The following is a 25,906-nucleotide window of genomic DNA, read 5'->3' as shown; positions in this document are numbered from 1 at the left end:
AATAAAGTAAGAAAGAAAAAAGATTTAGAAGAATCTGTTGAAGGTAGGATTGTATTTGGGCTTTTATATTAGAAAACAGAATTGGACATTTTTATCCTGTTTGAAAGTTTTCACCCCCTACACTGCTTTTAATGCATCGTGTTTTCTAATGGAGCATCAATGAGCCTTTGAACCTTTTCAATAGATGTGTTTGAGTCCCTCATTTGTCCTCAGTGTAAAAAAAATGGATCTAGATATCATAGTCATTGCTAGAAAGGGTTCAAATAGGCAAAAGATTCTAAAAACTGAAGAATCTGCAGAACATGGAAGGATTTTTCTGAAGGAAAGCAGATTTACTGCTCAGAAAAAAGGGACCCCCACAGTATTAAAAAACTTTTACAGGGAGTTATTATAATTTTTTAAGCTGTTTAGTATTTTGCACTATATGTTAACCTATTTTGTTAAATATCTTAGGACAGTGATAAAAAATAGTATGTTCCCTTTTTCTAATTTTTTTTATCATATTTACAGATTTTGCTTTTCATATTTACAGCAAAGTATTCACATAACATGGTATGTACACACATTTAATTCTTATACTTGATATTTTTTATGATTTATTATTATCCTTTATTGTTGTTATAATTATATTTCATTCATTTTCCTTCAGCTTAGTGCCTTTATTAATCAGGGGATGCCACAGTGAAATGAACCGCCAACTTATTCAGAATATGTTTTACACAGCCGATACCCTTATAGCCACAACCCAGTACTGGGTGAACAGTACTGGTGTACAGTTGAACACAGGGAGAGCATGCAAACTCCACACAGAAATGCCAACTGACCCAGACGGGGCTTAAACCAGTGACCTTCTTGCAGTGAGGTGATTGTGCTACCCACTGCCCCACTGTGGTATTAACACTGGCCCTATTAATAAAATTTGTATTTTCAGATTAATGAAGTAACTAAGTAAACAAGCACATTTTTTGTTCATAATGTTTTCTATAGGAAATAAAGCAGGCTATAATACAAAAGTATGGCCTGACCCCAAATTACACATTATTACTCATTTATAATAAGTTGATCAGTTTATTTATCTCTGCTTATTCAATGTGCACTCATTAAATAACAATAAAAAAAAACATATAAAAAAAATGCAAACATTAAAAAGCATTTTAAAAAATCTGAAAATGTTTATCTGGTGTCCATACAAGTTTAGAATCACTTCTAAAACAATACATTATGTTATTTGTATCGACTGAACTTCTTGGGAAGTGTTCATGTGATATAAAGAAAAAACTGAAACGTTTGACTCTTTGGAGGGAAACTTCTGGAACATTTCTGTTTATGGAACAGACTGCGTTGTTTTCAGCCTGTGGGGATGTGATGTGAAGTGACCTCACACAAGAACAAATAACTTGGACATGAAGATTCTGGAGGTGAGGTGAACTAGAGACTATACACAGCCTGAAGACACAGACAAACATTGAATTAATCATTTATGCTTCATATGGTTTGCCTATGGTTGAATTATGTTTTATTATTTTTTTATATTCAAAATCTGATTGACATTTAAATAAGTAGATACATTGGAGAATCTGTCTGTAAACATGTAACATTTTAATAAATTATTCCAAAGTCAATAAAGATTTATTCACTCTGCTTGAGCAGATTTAAAGATCCAAGTCAGTTAATGTCCAAGCTTTTCCATCATTAAAAATCAAGCAAGCAGTTTAATCATTGCATGACTGGTGTTTCTACTTGGTAACGACATTTGTTTTAAAGTGAGTTGATCAGTTGAAATGCATTTCTGTTTATTTAGGTTTTCACCTGAAATATGTTCAAATGCAAGCTTTAGTTATGATAATACCATGATCAGGTTTCATAGACATTTTTACTAATGAAATTCCTAGAATACCCAATGACTTTTACAAGACTTCCAAGTAAGTTGTCACGATGACCTAATGTTTCATGTAATGTCTATGCGTAAGTGGTAAATAATAAGACAAGAAGCATGATTGAATTTATTACAGCATATCCTAAACGCGCAACAATCTATTTAGTTTAAATAAGATTTTATATATGTGTAAAATGTATTTAGATAAGGCTTGCACAGCACTAATGTGAGAGTTTTATTGTCATTGTTCAATCACATTGAAGTAAAGCCAACTAACCTATATTCAAAAATATAGACATATTTATTAACTTATTCCAACAAATTTTCCAAAACTTTGTGGGTTTTCTAAAATTCCATGAGTTTTCCAGGTTTTCCACAAGCATTGCATGATACTGACTGACAATATAATCATATCTTCATTGAATTAGGTTACAAATGAATTTAAAGAATACCATAGTAGATGTTTAATAAAGAAACATAAGTGAAAATATTTGCCAATTTTGCTTAACTCATTGTAAAAGGCAAAAAATTTAATCTGAAAAACAGCAAAACCAACAAACAAATTAAAAAAACAAGACAAAAATGAAAAGTAGCTCAAAATTTTGATGATTGGTGGAAACCCACCACATGGGGGCGCTCTTTGCTCAAGGCCAGATACCAGCTTTTTCCAAACAGAACAAGATTTTTGCAGTGGTTCAAGATATTATCTGCTAATGAATTAAAAACATGATCTGTTCTCCTCTATTATGTATACATAATTAAAATTGTCCAGCCAAAAAAAAAATAATAATTAAAAAATAAAAAAACTTCACAAAACCAAACACATGCCAAGAGCAATTTTAGTTGGGAGAAAAAACACGAGAGAGTCAGATGACTCAAACTTTTTTTTTAACCCAGCAAATGTGTTAGTCACACCGCTCTGCATATGTCTCGCACTATCAACGCCTTCCACTCAACTTTGCTTTTTCTACAAACTTTTCTCACAGAAACCCTGGGACGGATTTCTCAGTTTGGCTGTGGCAGTATTTGTGAGAGGGAAAAAAGTTTGTTTCATAGGTAACACATTACAGTGATGAGATTCCTCCATCTAAAGATAGACATATGACGTGTGTTTGTGTTAATCTGGGAATGAGTGAGGGCAACGGGAAAAAGACGTTATTCTCAGAGTTGCTAAGCCTAAATGTTTTTTTTCTTGCTATGAATTTAATGTGACACTTGATATTCGAGATTGGTGACTCCACCTTTAAAAATGCCTTATGATACCAATACATTTTTTCAAAATTATAAAGATAGTTAAGATAAAGATAGATGAATAACATTTTTCAAGATAATGGTAACTTTGCAAATAAATAAATACACAAACTTTATACAAAACGTGCATGTGTGCACATTCACATCATTGATTTCTTCTTTTAAAAGGCTCTAACTGCACATGTTTTAACAGTTTTAAAAGCATTTAAGTTTAGAATACATACACATGGTCACTCTCATGACAGTCTGACCAGTCATGAAAGAGTCATGAGTGCTCACGCAGCCAAATTTTTAATATATTTAAAATATTGATACTTTTCAAAAAATATTGATACCAAATTAGTAGCTTTAAAGCATCTACATATCGATACTACAGCATCAATGCAAAAAAAAAATAAAAAAAATACAAATAATAATAAAAAAAAATCTATTTTGAGTTCACAGTGCTTTGCTCCTCTAGATTATTTTATCTTTTTATTTTCTGCAGTAGAATTTTCAATATGCATCAGTAATAATCCAGCAGAAAGACTCTTTTTGAGTTTTGGTGGGAGTACTCCTGGTCTCCTGAAAGTCATTTGTCAGTTCAAGTAAGTTGTCTTTTAATATTTAATAAATTAACTATTTGAAAGGCATAAAAAAACTCCATTGACCGTTTACAGTTCAATGGAAGTTAGGCCCTGTCCACATAACACTGCTATTTTTTCAAACCAGTTTTTTTTTTTCAATTTAATTTATTTATTCATTTATTTTCTTTTCAGCTTGGTCCTTTTATTAATCTGAGGTCGCCACAGTGAAATGAACCGCCAATTTATCCAGCATATGTTTTATGCAGAGGATGCCCTTCCAGCTGCAACTCACAGGGAAACATCCATACACACTCATACACTACGAACTATTTAGATTACCCAATTCACCTATACCTTATGTTTTTGGAGTAGTGGGGAAAACCGGAGCACCTGGAGGAAACCCATGCGAACACGGGGAGAACATGCATTTTAATTTAATTACTGTACAAACCCTGCATGGTGCTGATTGACAACAATATAATCATATATTGATAATTATTCGAAATGAATTTAAAATATAAATAAAACAGATTTAAGGGCATCACACACCGGACGCGCCGCTCAGCGCTGTAACACGGCGCGCAAATGACAGTTGAAAGTATTGCACAACAGACGCGCACATTCACATGCTATTTAAAATAAAACTAATCAGATGCCACTCTGTGGAGTGGCAGAGATATAAAAAGTGTCCTAAGTCGTGGCTGGGTGCGGTGCCCGTGTTTGTACCCTGATAGAAACTGAAATGCATGGCGCTGTGTGGCACGATGCTGTGCGTCACCGAGCGGCGCTTCTGGTGTGCGACCTGCTTTAGATATCAATGGGTGTGTCATTCCCTCTCTTCTAATTGGTTGGGCCCATACCAAATGTAGATGCAATTGAGACAAATTCTGAATATTCATGGCAAAGAATTAATGAATTTTGTGGAGCGTGATGCTAATTCACCTGTGCACATTTGTATTGACTTTGAATGTGATTTTCCCATGTGAATACTTCATTCCTTACTTGATGTAAACCAATCACAAATAATAATAATAATAATAATAATTTTCCCAGAGAAGGGTTGCGGCTGGAAGGGTATCCGCTGCGTAAAAAATGCTGGATAAGTTGACAGTTCATTCCGCTGTGGCGACCCCGGATTATTAAAGAGACTATGCAGAAAAGAAAATGAATGAATTAATATTATTATTAATAATAATAATAACAAAGACAATAATAATCATCTTGTTAGTTTGGTATCCCCTTGATACCCATCACGGTGCGCTTTCACGTTTTTTTTTTTTTTTTTCTTAAACCAAGGTATTATTTATAAAAATACTCATGTACAAGTACAATACTATTATAATTCATGCAAAGCATTGTAGGTGTGTTAAATCCAGAGGGAAACCACATGCCCCTACCTGCAGGTTTGGAAGTGACCGGCGAGGCTGGGTGTCGGACAGGGTTGGTCAGCCTGGTCCTCCTCCTTCTGAAGAAGCTCCTCAAGATGCCACACTTCAAGGACTCCACCAGAGTGCTCTTCCCTGCTCCAGAATGGCCGAACAGCTTGAGTTTGAGGCGATGTTGGAGGGTCTGTGTAGGCCGCAGCTGCTGGATGTAAATGCTCTTATGGTTGTCCTGTAAACCCAGTCGCAAAGGGCATGTAAATGAACACATTCCAGTGGCATTACAACATGACATATGGACTACTGACATAATGGTAATGTGACTGAGAATGTGTGGCGCATTCTAATGAGTGTAATTTATAGGCACCTAATAGCTGGTATTCCGAGTCTGCCAACTGAGCTTAATCCACTTCCAAAGCAAAGAGCAAACCGCGGAATGAAAGTGAATGCCAAGGATATTATCTTTCCAAACCTGAAGTCAAGTTTGTAGTATATACAAACCATACATTTGAGAAGTAGATCAGCTTTGAGTGAGAAAATGAAACATTTTAGTGATTAAATGTGATGCTTTACCTTCCACTCGTTTATATCATGCACTTATAAGTGTTTCATGTAGTTAAATAGGCTTGTTTAAATGATAGCTTGAAATAATGAAGACTGATGGCTTTAACAAATGTACATGCCACAACATTTTTTTTTTCACCTGAAAGTACCAATTTACAAGTTTTTTAAATGTTGAAACAGTGCAGAGACTGGCAGCTTTAATAAATCATTTAACAATCCTGTAGCTCTCAGTTGGTCTGATTTTAATGGTGATTAAATCTGTCATTATAAATGATTCTAATATATGGGACTTTTACTTCATTTGACTGCTGTGTTGTATTTAATATTTGTTTAAGAGCTTGAACTCTACATGGCCAAATAAATAATTTAACCCTTGTGTGTTGCTGGGGATGTTTGGGGATGTCTCTGGGCTCCATTTTAACAATCTAGTCGTAAAGTCTAAAGCGCATGGTGCAAAAAAATTAAGGGCGTGTCCGAATCCACTTTTGCTAATATAAGGATGGAAAAATATGCTCTGCGCCCTGGCACATGGTTTAACAGGGTTGTGATTATTCTCTTAATGAGTTATGAGTGTGTTTTGATCATTAAGTGCATGAAATCAATCAGAGTCTCATCTCCCATTCCCTTTAATTGTCAGTTGAGTTGCGACATGGCACATTTGCTATTTACATCGTGGACTTTGAAATTGTTAAAACTGAATGCTTCACTAGCGAGAAAACAGTTAAACAGAGCATCTGCAGCATAAAGTTAAAGAACGGGCCTCCTCCATTCGGCCTCTTTACTTTCTCTTTACTTTACTTTTACTCTTTACTTTACTCCTTCACTTCCTTGGATAAGAAAACAGTGTTGTTCACACTCCATTGATGACATCCTACATATTTAATTTAATTTGTTTCAAAACTATTTCTAAATTCAATTCTAATTTCCATCAAATGAATAAATGAACAATAATAATGAAGTGTGATCATAAAAGAACAGTTATATCCAAACACACGCCCTGTGCCCAATTATGTTCCAAAACCCAACAGGTAAACAAATCTGAGCTTGTTTTTATTAAAATACATATAAATATGCATAAAGTAAATAATATAAAATAATAATAATAATAATAATAATAATAATAATAATAATAATAATAATAACAATATTATACAAAAGCAAATTGTCATGAATAAACTAAAAAAAGCACACCGAGGTGTAGAAGGCTTGAGGGCTGTGGTTTTTATATTTATGTAGAAATGAATAATTTTTGTAATATTTTATTCCTTTAATTTTTTTCATTTGTACAGATATTTGTTTATTGATATATTTCCTGTGAGTATTCAGCAATGTGTAAACGTTTAAGGTGCACAACTAACACGCTTTGCGCTTTCAGCTGTTCAATTGCACAGTCTATTTTAGTTCCTTAAAGTAGCTACACGCCAACAATGTGCCTTTACACACCTCCATTCTAGACCAGCACACGCCAACAATGCGCCTTAACACACCTCCATTCTAGACCAGCACACGCCAACAATGCGCCTTAACACACCTCCATTCTAGACCAGCACACGCCAACAATGCGCATTAGCACACCTCCATTCTAGACCAGCACACGCCAACAATGCGCATTAGCACACCTCCATTCTAGACCAGCACACGCCAACAATGCGCCTTAACACACCTCCATTCTAGAACAGCACACACCAACAATGCGCCTTAACACACCTTCATTCTAGACCGGCACACGTATGATTCCATTTGCTATATAAACAACGTTGCGCAAAGCCACAACTAGGGTGGCGCTGAATATAGCAACAAATTGTGCCAAACACATCTTGCACCTTATTGTGCTGGGTGTATGATAGGGCCGACTGTGTTTCAGCAAATGGAATGATTTTTAGTGACAAAGATTATTTTTATACATATTTAGGGAAAATGCTTTGAAAGCTTTCCAAGATATTGCAAAAAAAAAAAAAACAGAAATGTGCGCACATCTAGAAAATCTTGAAGGCAGGTGCTCGATCAAAAAACAAACATTAGTAGCAAAAGATCCAAAGTGTGCCGATTTTCTTTGGATCTTTAGCTTTCCAAGATTTAACAATACACTTTGGACAAATTTACTACCCTTTCGTTGTGTTCGTGGCTGTTTTTGTCCCATTATAATGACATTGATTGTAAAGCCATGACAGCGTAATAATCCTACATTCTTGGTAGTTGCTGATTTTCCCTGTTGGTCACAGGTAAACTTTTTATTTTTTTTTACTGTTGATCAGTTGCAGTGCAAAAACAAAACAAAACAGTTTGTGTGTGTGTGTGTGCCTGTGTAACACCCAATTCATAGAGCTTCAACCTCGATGCTTGACGGAGGACATGTTTAAATTGGGTCTGATACAATCGTCAGAGCAGCGTCAGCCAATGAATTTAGTCCAGTAATCGGCTACTATCTAAGCTGGGGAATTTGCATGAAGCGATCTGATTGGCGCTCTGATGCGTACATTGGCACTTGAAAAACTGAGAAATTTTCAACTTCTGTAGCAAACAACGCTATTGAAGTAGTGCTGACGGACCCACAATTCACTTCGGCAATGCTGGACGTGAAGCGTGGACGCTGATGCCCCATGTGAATGGGGTGTAATTAGAGAGAGAGCTTTGTGTACTTATCTTGATATGTCTGAGAAAATTAAAATAAGCATGGCTCGGCTATTAGAAGATTTTAAACATAGTAAGCGTTTTTACTTATACAAATGGATGCGCTCGCACGCACGCACACATACACACACACTATAATCTGCTGTTTTACTCAATACAAAAGCCAGAATTTTATGCATAGGCCTTTCTAAAATGGTTAATGGTGCCAACTGATGAGCAACAGTAAAAATGACACTTTTACCTCCTCCCAGAAGGGAAAACCACCAACAATCAAGAATGCATGATTATATGGTGTCATGGCTTTGCAATCAAAAAATGCAATTATTCAATATGTAATATACAGCTATAAGGAGATGGATTCTGCACCACTGTGATTTGAGCGTAGGTGTGGCAAAATGCCAAATATTTATTTCTTTTTAGAAAAGACGAAAAAATCAATCCTTCAGAATTCCTTTTGGAGCCACAAGAGTCATTTTTGAGAGAAAAACTTTCATCTCTTGCAGGTGCCATATTCAAGACAACAACAATCTCATGAAAATTAACCCAGCACTTGTGTAATGCAAATGAACATCTCTTGACTCTCAGTGAGATGAATAATAAACAAAGGCTCGCACCTTTTTCAGCTTGGCCAGCAGCACTGCTACATGCTCCTGCTGCTCTGCAGTGGCCAGATCCTCCGCCGTCTTTCCATCCTGCAAGACACAATGACAGTGATGGATAAACTGCAGCCCCAGAACATTACAGGTAATGCAGCGTCTGTGACACAGATGAATGGGTCGAGCTGGATAAATAAAAGTCCATCAGCCTTTCATCTGCTCTGTATTACCAGAACAGCGTGCTAATAAAGCTCTGACAGATAGAGAGATACATGGAGAGAGGGTGAGTGAGTTTGCAGGGTACAGGTGTAAAAAAAAAAAAAAGAAAGAAAGTGAGAAGCTAACAAGGGAAAGCGAGAAAGAAAGAAGAGAGCGAATATCAGCTAACAGCTCAACGGCGTGACTCACAGTATGTTACAAAAGCTGCTCGAGATAAACAGCGGGTACAGCGATGATTACGGCTGAAATTATTGACAGGTGTAATGCTGCTTTCAAGACACAGCAGATTATTACAGGGTGAGTGCACTTGAAGGACAACACAAAACTCATATGATTTCAAACAAATATGAGTCAAATAAATATGAATTTTTGGCGACACTTTTATGCTATTGCATGCATTTTCCTTTTTCTGTCTGACTGCTTCTCTCACAGAAAAAGAGTTGTGATAAAGAGTGTAATATTCTACTGAACCAGTTCAATTATTCACCCACCTGCGCCCACTTCTGCCTATCTGTCTGTCTGCCATTTAAAAAAATCTCATTACAAGGCCAACACAAAATTTGTGCGTGCTAAAATCTGCTGACTTCCACAGATTTGTAGCCCATCATTGAGTCTATATATTTACTTGTGTAACTTTATATTTGTTCAGTTTTTAAATTAATTTCACTAATATGTTGTGATATAATAATAATAATTTAAAAATGTTTATATAATTAATTGCAATACAGTTTGTAAAGTAATATTTTCTGTCTTTTAGTAGATATATCATATGAGAGACTTGCTTTGTTTACTAAACAAGTGGATCTAATTGGATTTGTATTGTAAACATTAAACAAAAATTACAAATGTATTATTTTTTTATTCAAATGTTAAGTTTTTAGTTATGATACTCCTAAAATCATTACGCAAAATCCACAGATTTTTTTTTTTTTTACAAAATTTTCAGCAGAAATAGCAAAAAATGTCCACAGATTCTGTCTGGCCCTATTCATTACCTTCCAGAAGAAATGAAATTATACATAATTACATTTATATTATTGGTTCCTATTAATTATTTTTAATGCCATGCAAATAGGATATTGCAATAATCTAATAATCATTTAATCTAATAGTAATCTTTTCATTGTCATTAAAGTAAAAGTTCAGAATCTAAACATAAAATAAAAAAAATTAAATGTCAGACAAAAGGATATACAAAAACACAGATGCAAACATGCATACACATACATAGACACAGACAGACAGACAGACAGACAGACAAACATACACCTACATATCTGTGCACGCACACACATACACGCCCACACATAAACACATAAACACATGTAAAAAAGAGACACATACTGTACCCACACACATACATGTGCATTTATACAGAGAGAGAGACACAGATTCTAAAATGTTGATTGTTAAATATAGCTTATTTTGATAATTTTTTCTCAATTTTATTTTTATAATAATAATAATAATTATTATAATTATTATTATTTTCATTTTTGTATGTTTTTTTTTCTATTACTACTAGTATTTACTGTGTTTACTACGTTTTTATATCTGTATGTTCTTTTTTATGTAAAATTTATAAATGTTTTGGCAATACATTTGTCATGCCAAAAAAGTAATTATTGAATTAAACTGACAGAGACAGAGCTTTGTTTTTTTGTGAATTGTGAGGACACTCCAATGGTTTACATGGTTGTTTATACTGTACAAACTGTATTTTCTATGGCTCTAAGCCAACTCTACCCCTTACAGGCAACAGTGTCAGTTTTACTTTCTGAAAAAAAAAAATGATAATAATAATAATTCTGTATCATTTAAGTCTTCTAAAAATTTTGGGTCACTGGTTGGTCCCGGCATTTCTAATAAACAGTTGGCATTTCTGTTTGGAGTTTGCATGTTCTCCTTATGTTTGTGTGGGTTTCCTACGGGTGCTCCGGTTTCCCCCACAGTCCAAAGACATGCGCTATAGGTAAATCAAATAAATTAAATTGGCCGTAGTGTGTGTGAATGAGTGTTTATGGATGTTTCCCAGTACTGGCTTGCAGCTAGTGGGGAATCCACTGTGTAAAACATATGCTGGATAAATAAATGGTTTATTCCATTGTGGCGACCCCTGATAAATAAAGGGACTAAGCCAAAGAAAAATGAATGAATGAACACCAGCAATATTTCATAATTCGCCCAGTTCATTATACACATGTGTGTCCTGATGTTACAAAAAATGAATGCACGCACACACACGCACCCTGATGCACGCACACACACTCCATCAACCTCAGTGTTAATCACCAAATTAATAATCCTGATAAAGTGGAAGGCCTGAAAGCTTTGCATTATGATATGGCACTAATGTCCAAAACCCCAGATGTCATTAATACCCGGCGACCCCCCTAGAAATAAGTGTACTCATTTAAGTCGGTTAATAAGGACCAACCAATCTCCATTTTTAATCGTTTTGTGCTCTAGCTATAGAGATTTGGTATGATATAATGCAGTTAACACACCAAATGCACCTCACCTTAGCGGTTCATTTTGCACTGCAAATATTTCCGTCTTAATGTGGAAACAACAAAAGTAAATGAACATGCAAAAATATCCATTAATTTCATTAAAACCAAATTGATGCACACAAGAATGTCCCATGAGGCTTTGATAGCAGAACGCAAATGTGTGATTGTGAAATCAGCATCATGAAGACACCAGCTGGGGCAAAGGGAACAAGAGCAAATAAAGTATATCCCAGAGAAAGGTCATGTGTAGAAACACACATACACACACACACACACACACACACACACATAAACACACACAAACTACACTGAAAAAAAAACAAAAAAACAATTTTTAATCTCAGCAGCACACAAACCTCAGGGCAGTCTTGGGTTTAAAAAAAAAAAAAAAAAAAAAAAAAAAAAAAATATATATATATATATATATATATATATATATATATATATATATATATATATATATATATATATATATATATATATATATATATATATATCTGTTTACTCAAAACCCACCACAGCCCTCCACCAAACCCATTAAAGATTTAACACCTCAGGATACATGTACACAATCACACACACACACAACACCTGGGGCCACAAGCACAAGCAAACCACACAAGCAGAAACAGCTGTGTTCCTCCTCAAACCGATGGGGACAAATTAAGTAGCCTCCCTCTGAAAAGCAGCCCACGCAGAGCAGAGCCACACGGCACGGCAGAGGTGTTAAAACACCCGGCGAAAAGCTATAGTAATGCGAGCGTTTCGTGCACTGTAATTACTCTTATCTAACGTCGCTTGATGAAGCGCACGCTTTCCTGCCAATTAGACTTTATGAGATATGACTACAAATTCTCCCGTACAAAACAACCCATTTTCTTTTTCACTGTTTTTGTGTGTCTCATATGTCCCTATGAGGATGTGTTTGCATTCAGTTACTGATTGCGTTTGTCTCTCTAAAGATTAAAGATGACTGAAAATCTCAAGGCTGAAAGGAGCGTCATCATGTGAGGGAACCAAATCTAGTTTCCGTCAGACACTCTGATTTCTTTCATATTTTTCATTGAAGAAAAAGTGAGATTGATGCTGGGAGTGGGTTTTGTTGCTACACAGCTGTTAGCATGTTCTGGGTGGTTGCCAGGGTGTTGCTAGGGTGTTCTGGAAAGTACTGATATGATTGGTTAGTGGCTAAAGTCAAAATAGGCTTTATATTTTGATATTCACTCCACTTTATAGTCAACTAATTAAAACTCTTATGTCTGATATCTTTATACGTTTGGTTCAGTAGAATTTTTGAAAATTTAATTATTTAATTTAGCAAAAATGCAACAAATTAATCAGAATGGACAACAAAGGTGTCATGAAATACCTCTATTTCAAATAAATGTTGATCATTTGCTAATTTTCTATTTATCAAAGAATGCTGAAATAAGTATGTCAGAGTTTCCACAAAAATAATAAGTAACTGTTTTCAGTATTCAAAATATAACGATTTCTGAAATGTATATAAAGCAATACATCTAGAATATATATGAATAAATATATAATTATTTCTTAATGTTGACTTTTTATGACATTTCCTATTATTGACTTCATCTTTTAAAGCCGACTTGTTGAGTATAAGTACTTTACAATAAGGTAATGCATGCATTAATGCATAAACTAACATAAAAACGAACTGACCACTAAAGCTGAAAAATAAATTCTTAAAGGGCACATATTTTACACTTTTTACAAGATGTAAGATATGCCTTTGGTGTCTCCAGAATGTGTTTGTAATTTTTTAGCTCAAAATACCTATCAGATTATTTATTATAGTCTCCAGAATCTGCCCACTTTGGTGTCTAAGTACAGTGTAGCCGTTGTTAGTAGCCAATGGCTTTGAATGCAAATGAGCTGCTTCTGTCGGCCACCCTCTCCCACATACGCTTCTCATCATGCCTTACTTCAGATAAACCGCATAGTGACAGAGACAGACTTGAAAGAAGCTAAAATGCAGCTCATTAGTCAAAAAAACCAAGTAAGCTTATATGATTTATTTGTAGTGGAGTTTATTCAAGCCTAATAATCTGATAATATGATAAATCTAATATGATATGATAAATCTAATCTAATATGATAAATCTCACATAAGATTATTATATATGAGTTTGCAGTACACACACACTTATTAAAAAAAAAAAAATCACAGAATTGGAACAAATATTTTAACTTCAGTGTACTTGCAAAAAAAATATTCTGTGGACATGTGTATACATGTTATTATAGAAACATGATGTCTGCCAATCAATTTGGTGGGTGAAGAAAACCGCAGACCTTTGTCACGTTGTGGTGGGCCTTAAAATCACTAGTATTTGGGTCCTATTTTAACATTAGTTAAAAAGAAAAAAAAATGTCTATAAATCATTCCAATATGACTGTGAACACACGATACCTACACACAGTTCAAAGTGTCCAAACAGCTGTCAAAAGTTGATTTTCATCATAGGTGCCCTTTAATAAAATAACTGATAAAGTACTGGTGCACCTATTCAATTATAAAACAGACAATATATAATTAGAAATGCTAGAATTATTAATAAAAGCCACTCTGGAAAATTAAAAGTTAAATGTTCAACATAAAATGTTGGAGCAGAGATTTAAGACTAATGAAATTAGAAAGTGTAAATACACCTCCATTTTTCAGGACTACCCACAATTTCTGTTAAAATACACATCGACACAAACTGATACAATTAATTTGTTTTTACTGTATAGTAACTCCAGTCTTCATTAAATATTAGACTAGAACTTTTCAAAGATGTCTTAGTAAACATTTCAATTAAGATACAACAACATTTTCATTGTTAATTAATAGCAATTATTAATGAAAACTTACAAAAAATAACCTGACCCACTCATAACTTTAAATGCTACAGCATGGCCTGACATAACACTGAAGAACGGGGGAAAAAAATAGCAAAACACAAAGAGCGAAGGACACATTAATCAATGGCGTCCTACATGTGGAAGACATTTCTTCTTTCTTAAGCCACTGACCCGCACGTCTCTGTCAATGAATTATGGATTATCAAACTCCCCATGTGCTGCAACATGCATTGTGCATCAGCTGCTATACAATATTAACACTGTGGAGGAGCAGTGAAGCTGGTGTTGGGGCAGGAGGTGCGAGTGTGGGCTGCTTGGGGGGTGGGGGCAGAGATGTGGGCTCTATTGATTGAAAACATACATTGTTAAGGATGAGGTGGTTGGGGTTTATGTTGTGCTTCACTGGCACTGAAAGTCAAACCAGGATTTTCAATTGGCACATTTTCATTAATAACCCTCACTTTAGAAAGTGAAATAGATTTAGTTGAGCTGGCAGCTTATTTAAGATGGTAAATCTTTAACCATGAAAATAAAATCTCTGAACACTTGAAAAAGGCTAACAGGCATTTCCATAATAACATGTATTAAAAAAGTCAGAATATGTTAGCTGTTTTAAGAAAATGTAATTTTAGAAACCAACACATGTCCTGAGGCTCCATGTGAGCTGAAAGGCAGCTGATTGTGAGATTAAGAATTTAAGCAGAGAATGGTAATCTAGGCTGTCTCGAATGATGAATGAACACTTATTTAAAGAGATAAAGAGCCTGGAATTTGATTAATGTGCTGAGAGGGCAAGACAGCAGAAAATTGGGGAGCACCTCTATATCTAACAGGGAGAAGACAGCAGGACAGAAAGCGGTCAAACAAAATCCAAATTTACATGTTTATACTCATTTCTGAACAGTTTTAGAAAGAAATTTAGAGGAAAATTTAGAGGAAAAAGGGGCTAATCATTTGAAAATCATTTTTTAAGGAATTAAAAGCTGCTTTTATTCTAGCTGAATAAAAACAAATAAGACTTTCTCCAGAAGAAAAAATATTATCAGACATCCTGTCAAAATGTCCTTGCTCTGTTAAACATAATTTGGGAAATATTTAAAATAATTCAAAGGGGGGCTAATAATTCTGACTCCAACTATATATTAGAAAAAGCGATAATCACCAAAAAATATTCTAAAAAGTAAACATATAATTTAGTCACTCTCTACTTGTTCACATCCTTCAACAGTTTCTTTACTCTGTTGAACACAAAAGAAGATATTTTGAAGAATGCTGGTTGCTGGCACCCATAGACTTCCATAGTATTTTTTATACAGTCAGTGTGTCAACGACCAGCATTCTTCAAAATATCTTCTTTTAAATTCAACAGAAAAAAGAAACTCGTGAAGGTTTAAAACCACATGAGGAAGAGTAAATGAGATGATTTTTTTTTTTTTTTTGGTTAAACTCTTGCTTTATTATTTGATAGATTAACCCTAACCTCACAACAATTGTCACAAAAAAAATAACATTGTTTTTTTAACTGTAGAATTGTAAGAATTGAAATCTTGATAATTCTGCACATATGTCAGTGAATTCAGCATAAACAATAAGTGCATTGTTACATACTGATATATTATTTTAAATTAACTATTTCTTTGAAATTGACCTTTTGTAATAATATAAATGTTATTATTGTCACTTATAGTTATTACTATCAAAAGTTAAATAAACAATAATTTTCTTTAAACGTTTGTACATGAGAGTGTACATGTGTGTGAAAAAAAAGACTTTAAAATTGGTTATAAAATAAGAAATAGACTTTCTCCAGAAGTAAAAAATATAATATATAATAAATACTAAATACTAAGATTATTTTCTAGGCTCAGAAGAGCAATTTCATAGAAGAGCAAATAATTGACTACTTATAATATAATATAATATAATATAATATAATATAATATAATATAATATAATATAATATAATATAATATAATATAATATAATATAATAAAAATATAATATAATATAATATAATAAAATTTAATATAATATAATGTATATAATATAATATAATATAGTATAATATAACATAATATAATATAATATAATATAATATAATATAATATAATATAATATAATATAATATAATATAATATAATATAATATAATATAATATAATATAAAATAAAATAATATAATATAATATAACTGCATACATATTACTAGAGATGTGAATTAACCCCAAACTTACATTAGTGATGGCCTCAGTGTTTGCTCCTGAAAGACAGAGATGCCGCACCACCTCCAGACCCCCGTTACTCGCTGCCAGGTGAAGAGGTGTTCTCCCAAACTAAACACAAACACACAACAAACACGTCAACGACTCATCACAAATGTCGAAAAGGTGGAAGAATGCTTTTGCCAGAAAACTGTTGAAGTGTGAACTATATGACTAACGGTGCAAAAGGCTGATGATTCAATTTCTCATTAATGTAATTCTGTTCCTCTCCACCTGTAAAGCCCTCAGTGAGAGGAAACATAAATTTTCTTCCGGCTGTAATGGAAGTGGCATTTAAAAAATTGCAGAGTAAAGTAACAACTTGCCATGTATAATTGGTATGTAAAAATGGAAATAAAGTAAACAAGGACTTTAAAAATCCAAATGTGAGTGGATGATTCAAGACTAAAAGGAAAGAGTGCTTCTATAAATAAGGAATAAAAAACAACTGGCTAAAACAAGGGCTATTATGAAAAAGCTAAATTAAAAACACCCTATTAACACCTAGAAAGATAACGATAAATCTAACTTATAATAACTATATTAAGATCCACACCACCAGATTATTTTGTTCTGTTTGTAATTATTTTTTTAATGCTCAAGCTCTTAAAACAGATTTCTGGCTGGCTGTTAATAATGTATATTTTTCATCTGATTTCTTAAGTTGTAAAAATCATTATGTAAGTGAATCCTTCAATATTGTTCCACGGTGTAATTGTTGGTTTCGATAATATCTTTTTTGAAATTAAAATGATTTTTAGAACAACATCTTAGGGCCCTAACATACATCTGGTGCAATAAGGCGCAAGACGTGTTTGGTGTAATGTGCTGTTATTTTCAGACCAGTGCAACCATAATTTTCATGTTTTGCACCATGTTGTTTAAATAGCAAATCCATTTGTGCCACTTTGTGGACTCATGGGTGTGCTGGTCTAAAATAGAGGCGTGTTAAGGCCCATTGTTGATGCGTTGCTATTTTGAAGAACAGAAATAGGCCGCGCCATTGACCATCCAAAAAGCTGGTCTAAAGTCCAGTGCAGAGCGTGTTAGTGATGCACCTATATGGTTTTAAGTTACACATTGCTTAATACCCACAGGATGAAGAGCAACACACAAATATCTTTACATATGAAAAAAAAAAAAAATTAATAATATAATTAATAATAAAAACCACTGCCTCCGTGCATTCTTCATGCCTTAATGCCTTTTTTCAGTTTATTCATGAACGTTTGCATTTGTATAATGTTATTATTATTAGCAGTATTGTTTATTATATGCATATTTACATATTTTTAATCAAAACAAGTTTAGATTTGTTCATCTGTCAGGTTTTGGAGACGTGTGCATCACTTGTTATATCAATTGAATATGACTCATATCATTTGGATAGGACTCAGGGAATGGGAGATGAGACTAATTGATTTAATGTACTTTATGCTCAAACTACAAAACACTCATAACTCATTGAGAGAATAAGTACAACCCTGTTAGACCCTGCGCCGTAGCACCGAGCGTATTTTTCATCCTTACAATAGCAAAAGTGGATTCAAGCATGCCTTTTTGCCTAGACCATTAAAATAGAGCTCTTAATCTCTTAATCTTCCTTAATGAAAAATTGCAAATATTGAAAATGTTTTTGTATGTAATTAAGTTAAAATACTATACTACACATACAATACTACATTTTAAATAAAACAAATAAGTATGACATAAAAATAATATCAGATTAAATATATTAGATGACAAATTATAAGCAAAATTTGTGCCTGGAAAACAAATATTTAAATAAGCTAAGCATTAAAACTACTAGTTTTACATTTGTTAATAAAAGTAGTAAATAAATTTAAACAAAAACAATTTTTTTTAAATAAAAACTTAAAAAAATAAAATTTAAAATGTGAAAATAACACTGACTAAAACACAAACGTAAAGGGGTAGTACACTCAGAACTTTACATGTCTGTCATCAATTACTATTTGCTTGTTTGAGTTTCTTCTGTTAAATCAGCCAGCCATTGACGTACATTGCTCAGTGTTTGTTATTTAATAAAATGCTCAAGCTCTTGACAGATGTCGATAATGTATAATGTGAAAAAAAGGAACTTAAAGGTTAGGAATAAGGCTGCACAATATATATTTTCAGCGTCAATGTCGTAATATGTGTGTGTAATAGTCACATCGCAGGATAACAATTGAGAGTACATGAGATTTGGGGAGTCATAGCAAAATATAACCATAACAGAGTGAAACTATCATCTGCATGTGTTTTGAAGATATTTCAAGAGAGAGTTTGAAGCATTCAGGCACAAAAACACACAAATCTTCTAATGCAGAATAATTTTACTGAATTATTAAAGGTGCAGTAGGTGATTGTCTTCAGAAGCATTTTTTGTTGTGCTGGTTGAAAGTCTCTTCACAGTCTAATAGTAATGATTAAAGTAAATGATCTAAATGTATTTATATGTATTTTTCTATTTTGGGTAAGGCATAAAAACAAAAACATTTTCATCCAGTTAAACAGAGTTGGGCCGACATCTCTCATAATTCCGATAAGTAGCCCAATCTGTCTGTCAGCAAATGCAGATTTGAACAACTGCGCAGCCTTTGGTACGCAGCTCTGCCGATCGCCGCGCTTTCACGAGAGAGAGCACTTGCGCTCCTGCTGAGAAAAAACTTTTTAAAAACCTGAATCAATATTGGAGTTACCTTTGCATGCTGGAGGAAGCATGACACAATGGCTGAAGGGTTTCTCGTAGACAGGTAATGTTCTGTTTTAAGACTGTTTTAGCTTCACGCAAAGCTGATGTAACGTTAGATGCTGTAGTTTCAAATGAGTTTTATCTTCACAGAAGTGTTGTTCAGCCACTAAAATCTTCTGATGAAAGATTGATAAGACTATTTTCAGTTTCATAAGGGACCTTTTACAGCATCGATAATGTAGATTTTAATTAGTTTAACAACAAAACACAAGTAAATTCCGCTTTTAACACATGATGAGAGAGGGTTCTTTTGCTGTGCTCGTGTTTAAGGAGGCACGGCTCTAGACGGCAGGGGAGGGACTGTGATTCAGAGATTTATGCTAAGCTGTTAGCATTGTGGAAGATCACCTACTGCACTTTTAATACAACAAAGACTATACACTTTTTTAACATTTCATTATTCAATTTCTGTACAGTTTAACTCTCTAAAAACCGTAAAGCAGTGGATTTTCTTTGCTCTACTGTTATTCTTGCTTGCAATTTATTTGTATGTTTTTATATGCGAATCACACCCTTACAAAACCACCCTAATCAATATAAATGAATGATTTATTTTCCAAATAGAGCTATTCAAGCTATTTGGTGAAATTGTATTCATATTCTAGAACAACAAAATATTGCAATGTCTGATTTTTTCAATATCGTGCAGCCCTAATTTGGAATCATTTAACAGTGAGTAAATGATGTGTAATTGTTCAGTTTTGGGTAAGCTATTACTTTAAGGGCTAAAAGAATCATATCTTAGAGCACATTTTCGAACTGCTCTGGTCTAAAATACTGACTTTGTTGGGAATATCCAGGTTGGCTTTGGCAGCACAGAGCTGCGTGACCACAGGCATGTTGGCGTCTTTACAGGCGATGTGAAGGGGTGTGTTGCCGTGACGATCCTGGTGGTCCACATAGCAGTGATGGCTGAGCAAACACTTGACCACCTCAACCTGGCACCTCCTCACAGCTAGATGCAGAGCGATGTGACCATCCTGAAACACACACACACACAAACAAATACATCATCAAGAGGAACGCCCCATCATCTGAATAGCAAGCTATTAATCAGCACTTCCAAAAAGATCTGGTGAAAAATTTAAGGAAAGGAGACAGAAGACAGTATTCGAACAATTTGGCAGAGCGAGCACCTGCAGCTAAAACAGATGAGAGTGAACAGTCACATTGATTTAGGAGTACACAAATAAAAGTCCAACCAGGTCTAATATAAAAAAAAGTCTTGATTATCTTTTCAGGATCTTTTTAAAAGAACCCAGTGCAGTTTAATGTGGTCCTTAAGTTTAAAAAGGTAATTTTCAGTGAAAGCTTGCATTCTAAAAGCTTGTCCTTTCAGAGCGTCTCACATTAATACTAATATTAATACTAACTACTAATAACTATATACTAACTACTAACTAATACTAACGTTCATATTGTTAACGTTATAATCAGCAGCTGTAAGCAGTAAAATTGTTTCAAAATGACTGCAGTTAGGGCTTGGTTTTAATTTTTATAGTCAAGTTGTTTTTTTTTATTAACATTTTAACTATTAATCACAAAACACATTGAAACAAACTGACAGACAATGCCTATTTTAACCACGCAATGCTAAAGAAAGGCAGAATAAACTACATATTCATACATAAAATAATTATAATAAGTTTGGGGTGTAACAAAATCTAGTATGATGAAATCTTGCGAGAATAAATCGTAACGTGATTTCTTGTCGAGGTGAAAAGTTGTCTTGAAGATTGTTGAAAAGTTGAAGATTGGAGGCAGGATTGGATTTGAACTGCAAATCAAGTGCTTTGCACACACCTGGCAACCCAGGTCTCGGAGTTGCACGTGTCACTTGGTTAGGCGGGCAGGTGTGACGCAACCATTTTTTTCACAAGAGTGCAGCAGCTGCCGCATCCCACAGAGGCTACAGCCACAGCCACAGCCACAGCCACACACATTATGGTTCGAATCCATGCACATAAATAATTGTAGATATTTTTTACCGCATGGAATTCATTAAAATAGAAGTAAAATAATATTCATTACAAGTTGATTTAAAAAAAAAAAATCAACTAAATAATTTTGCAATTTTTTTTAGTTGAATAAAAGATTATTTTCCATTCATATATTTCATCATTGAGGATTTCTTAAAAATAGGGTAAAAATCTTGTCTCGTCTCGTGAACCCAATCTAATGTCTCGTCTCGTGGAGTAAGCATCTTGTCACACCCCTATAATAAATAAATAAATAAATAAATAATAGCAATAATAATAATAATAATAATAATAATAATAAGTAAATAAATAGAGAAAATTAAAATATATAAAGATAAAATAATAAAATAAAATACATACATTCAATTATGACATACCAGAACTCAAAATACAGCTTAAAGAAACATCAATAAAATTCAAGTAAGGAGTCCAGACTTTCTGAAAATCCTCAGTGGACATTTGAATGTCACAGGTAAGAAATTCTAAGGGATTAATTTCCCTAATAATATTGTGCCACCCTTTCAAAAGACAACAACAACTTTGACCAATAAGTTCTAATAACATTGTGTGATGTGTAATTTATGAATAATTCTAAGTTGAATAGATTTGGCCCTGTTACAGATAGAGATCTTTTAGTCCAGATTAGATCCCATTTCTCATCTGTCAACTGAAGCTCCCCCTCCCTTATTCTTTCAAGTTCCTGAGTGTTCACCTCTAAATATGTACAAAAAGCATTACAAAATAAATTGTTGATATTATTGATGACACAAAATGAATTAGGTGGAATTATTTTTTATATTTACATAAAAGTGACTATAGCAGAATTTACTGTAGTTTAATAAATAGCCCCGTTTATTTTTATCACCAATTTCTGTTTAATGGAGAGATTTTTTTTATTATTTCTAAGCATAATAGTTTTAATAACTCATTTCTAATATTTGATTTATTTTATCTTTGCCATGATGACAGTAAATAATACTTGACTAGATATTTTTCAAGACATTTCTATAGAGCTTAAAGTGACATTTAAAGGCTTAACTAGGTTTATTAGGGTAACTAGGCAGGTTAGGGTAATTAGAAAAGTTATTGTATAACGATGGTTTGTTCTGTAGACTAGTGGTTCTCAAACTGTGGTACATGTACCACTGCTTCCTTCTAGTGGTACGTGGAGCAATCAAATATGTAATATGTACATGCTACAAATATTTCAAAATTTATCAAAAATGATTTACATATGAACATGACATATAATAATATTCATTATATGACATATAGCCTTTATTTCTGAGGTCCAGGCAACATTTTCAGGTGTTTATGAATTGACTACTGTATGTTATTACTTTACATTTAAGTACAGCACTTTTCTTTTTACCTTTTACACAATTTAATTCAAATGTTGACTTTCTTAGTTTTTTTTTTTTTTTTTTTTTACATATAAGCACAGTACATTGTTAACATTCAGACTATTTATGTTTAAAGTGGCTGACAATAATAAATATTCTTAATAACAGGAATTAATCTGCCACGTTTTTGAACTGTGCAGAACGGCAGCTGCTTTACTGGGCTTACTTGGAGAGACAATGGTACACTGAAGCAAGGTGGTACCTGAAGTTTGAGGACCACTGCTGTAGACTATAAAAAATAGCTTAAAGGGGCTAATAATTTTGACCTTAAAATGGATTTAAAAAAAACAAAAATGGCTTTTATCCTAGCCAAAACAAAATAAATAAGACTTTCTCTCCCTTTGAATTTTGCATCTACAAAATGAATATATGCAACAACAAAAAAAGAAAGAAAAAAAGGGGCACTGTTCACCTTTAGTGATCAATAAAACACCAACCACCACCACCAGCAGCAGTATTAATGGTTAATCTCTGTGTGTTGTCTGTGTTCACCTTATCAGCAGAGTCCATGTCAGCCCCATGCTCCAGCAAGCACTCCACAATGTCCTTGAAGCCACGGGCTGAAGCGGTGAGCAGTGGACTCTCACCCTCACGGTTACGGGCATTAACATCACAGCCAGCCTCACACAGGGCTCTGGCCACTGCCGAATAACCGTGCCAGGCCGCGCAATGGAGAGGCGTCTCTTGCTCCTGTGGAGGCATGAAAACAGACCAGGAGCTTATGAATAACCTTCAACACACAGAGCTAGCAAAACAACATTAGTCTGTGTCAAGGCCGTTTCACATGACGAATTGCTCTTAATTAGCTTGCAAACACTGACACCTTCAATGAACGTAACAGTTTTAAATATACAATGTGTGGCTGTGTTTACCACTTGGGACGGCTTGTGAATATCGGTTTTCTACAGAGTAAATGGGACGGATGCTATAGGGCAGTGTTGGGCAAGCTACTTGAAGAATGTAGTGAGCTAAGCTATTAGCTATTCTTAAAATGAAGCTTAACTACATTAAAAGCTACACTCAGGGAAATGTAGCAAGCTAAGCTAAAAGCTACTTGGCTAAAGTAGCTTAGTTACAACTAAGCAATTTTTATTGCAATAAAAATAATATTTCAATAAAAAGTACATCTAAGCTATTTTTGCAATTTTCATTTTTAAATCAAAGCAACTTAAATCCAAGTCAATCATATCTTAGTGATCAATAAAACTGTCAATGAACTATATGAGGCATAATTGTTCGGCTAACAGCTAAAACAAAAAATCCCATAAAAACAGGTGTTACACATATAAAATACTATAGAATTTTATAGTAAAAGTAAATATTTAGGTATAAGCATTATATTGTAGATATATTTACACCTCTTTATTAATAAATTACATAACACTATCATGAACTTATGGTAATTACTATAGTATACTTTAGCCTTTACTACAGTAAACTATATAATCCTCTCCCTCAGTCATCTTTCCATTAAGCCTAATTAGTAAAAAGGTTTGTTATCATCTACAGTAAAACAGGATGAAGAAGAAATAGTCATTCTCGCCGTCAGTCATATGGTTTTATTTTTATTGGCAAGACAGCTTGTTTGGAAGCTAATGCGCTACTTCACTAATAAAATAGCTTTGCTACAGAAAAGCTTTTTGATTTAGAATGTAGCGACACTAACACCACGCTACCGAGAAATGTAGTTAAGCTAATAGCGTCACTGATTGCAACACTACTGCCCAACACTGCTATAGGGCAAACCTAAAATGTTGATAAAAACACTTTTTTTTATGCATCTGTCAGTTTTAGATATTAGGCTTTTTGGCTTTTATAATGTGTTATCAGTGTAAAATAGACACTCAAAAAGTGTTTAATAGATTTGTGTCCATATATTTCAATTACAATGCTTAACTATAAGGCATTTTTCTTAAAGTTATTTGATTTCTCCTGCACTGTGCTATGAATCCCCACTTCAGCTGTACTAAAATACACAAACGTTTAACGTTTTATTCATTTCTTTATTCTGAATGTTTTCATTTAAAAGGTATTTATTCATACTGAAGTGCCTGCATATATACAGAACATTTTACTCTACAGAAACAAACTAAGGAAACTCCTTTACTATCTTAAAGGAGTTGCAAACTGGAAGCACAATTGTGGCACTTCACATCTAGGGTGCTTTAAGGGATTTATGCATCTCATCCAAAATGCCTTCGATTTAATTTAGATTGTTTGACAGTAAGCTGTGAAATAACTAAAATCATTGTAGTAAAATCCAACTAACAAGGTGAAGACCTGCCTGGAACTATACTTTAGTTCCACTGAAAATAATTGCACACCTTAGGCCCCTATCACAAAAAACAATCATGCTGCGTCCAAAATCGCCTACTTCTATATGATATTGTATGCTACAATCAGTATGCGAGCTGAGTAGCATGTCCGAATTCATAGAATGTGAAAATCAGTATGCGAGAAGTACTTGGATGACCAACTACTTCCGGCAAGTTTCAGAAGTGACCAACGAATGGTCACTACACTATTCTATGATGCCCCGCAAGATAATTCATGAATGTGAGTGAAGTAAGGCAACTCAGGCATGTAGGTCACGTGATGATGACAAAATGGCGGATATAATATGTCTGAGTTCCATTCACATTCATACTGTACAGAGCGTACTTTTTTTTATCGTAGTACTTTTAAATTCAAAGAAGTACCTACTGAGTAGTGGGCGATTTCAGACATAGCCATTTTCTCTTTTTGTGGTGAGCGACTCCTTTTTTCAATAGTCTTCTATGGGCAACAAGCATTTTGCTTAGTTTATGCTTCCCTGGCACCTCGCATTTTAACTGCCTACAGCACATCACATTTTTGACGAAGTTGTTGGTGCACGTGCAGTTAAAAATAAGTCCGCTCTGTGTGAAAAAAACACTTGATGCCATGCACTCCAGCACCAAGACTGATACTGATCACTGATACTGTACTGCCTAGCAACATAAAAAGGGGCAGAGCACTGCTCTTTTCCAAAAAAAAGCCTCACATTTTGAATACTGATCAC

At 34.0% G+C, this 25,906-nt stretch overlaps 1 protein-coding gene and 1 long non-coding RNA gene across 4 annotated transcripts in view; one reads left to right on the top strand and one right to left on the bottom strand.

The window, feature by feature from the left end:
* The window catches only part of dapk1 (death-associated protein kinase 1), a 142,439-nt gene that overhangs the window by 18,237 nt on the left and 98,296 nt on the right, over window positions 1–25,906 (bottom strand). For all 3 annotated transcript variants that reach the window (XR_015490299.1, XM_087252104.1, NM_001099990.3), the window contains 5 exons: window positions 23,359–23,556; window positions 20,267–20,464; window positions 16,700–16,798; window positions 8,885–8,962; window positions 5,091–5,307 (listed from right to left, as the gene is read on the bottom strand). Coding sequence is in view for 2 of the 3 variants with exons in the window: in XM_087252104.1 (XP_087108230.1) it covers window positions 5,091–5,307; window positions 8,885–8,962; window positions 16,700–16,798; window positions 20,267–20,464; window positions 23,359–23,556 (790 nt within the window). In the remaining variant the exon portion in view is untranslated. The remainder of the gene's footprint in view (window positions 1–5,090; window positions 5,308–8,884; window positions 8,963–16,699; window positions 16,799–20,266; window positions 20,465–23,358; window positions 23,557–25,906) is intronic.
* Window positions 6,891–10,473, top strand: LOC147844347 (uncharacterized). Its single transcript, XR_015491706.1, has 3 exons — window positions 6,891–7,235; window positions 7,895–7,926; window positions 8,071–10,473. It is a non-coding gene; the product is annotated as an uncharacterized LOC147844347 (long non-coding RNA).

Source organism: Danio rerio, chromosome 5, assembly GCF_052040795.2.
Source record: "Danio rerio strain M-AB ecotype USA chromosome 5, GRCz13ab, whole genome shotgun sequence".
Taxonomy (NCBI): domain Eukaryota; kingdom Metazoa; phylum Chordata; class Actinopteri; order Cypriniformes; family Danionidae; genus Danio; species Danio rerio.
Note: the sequence above shows the minus strand (reverse complement) of the source record. Positions and strands in the feature narration are given on the sequence as shown.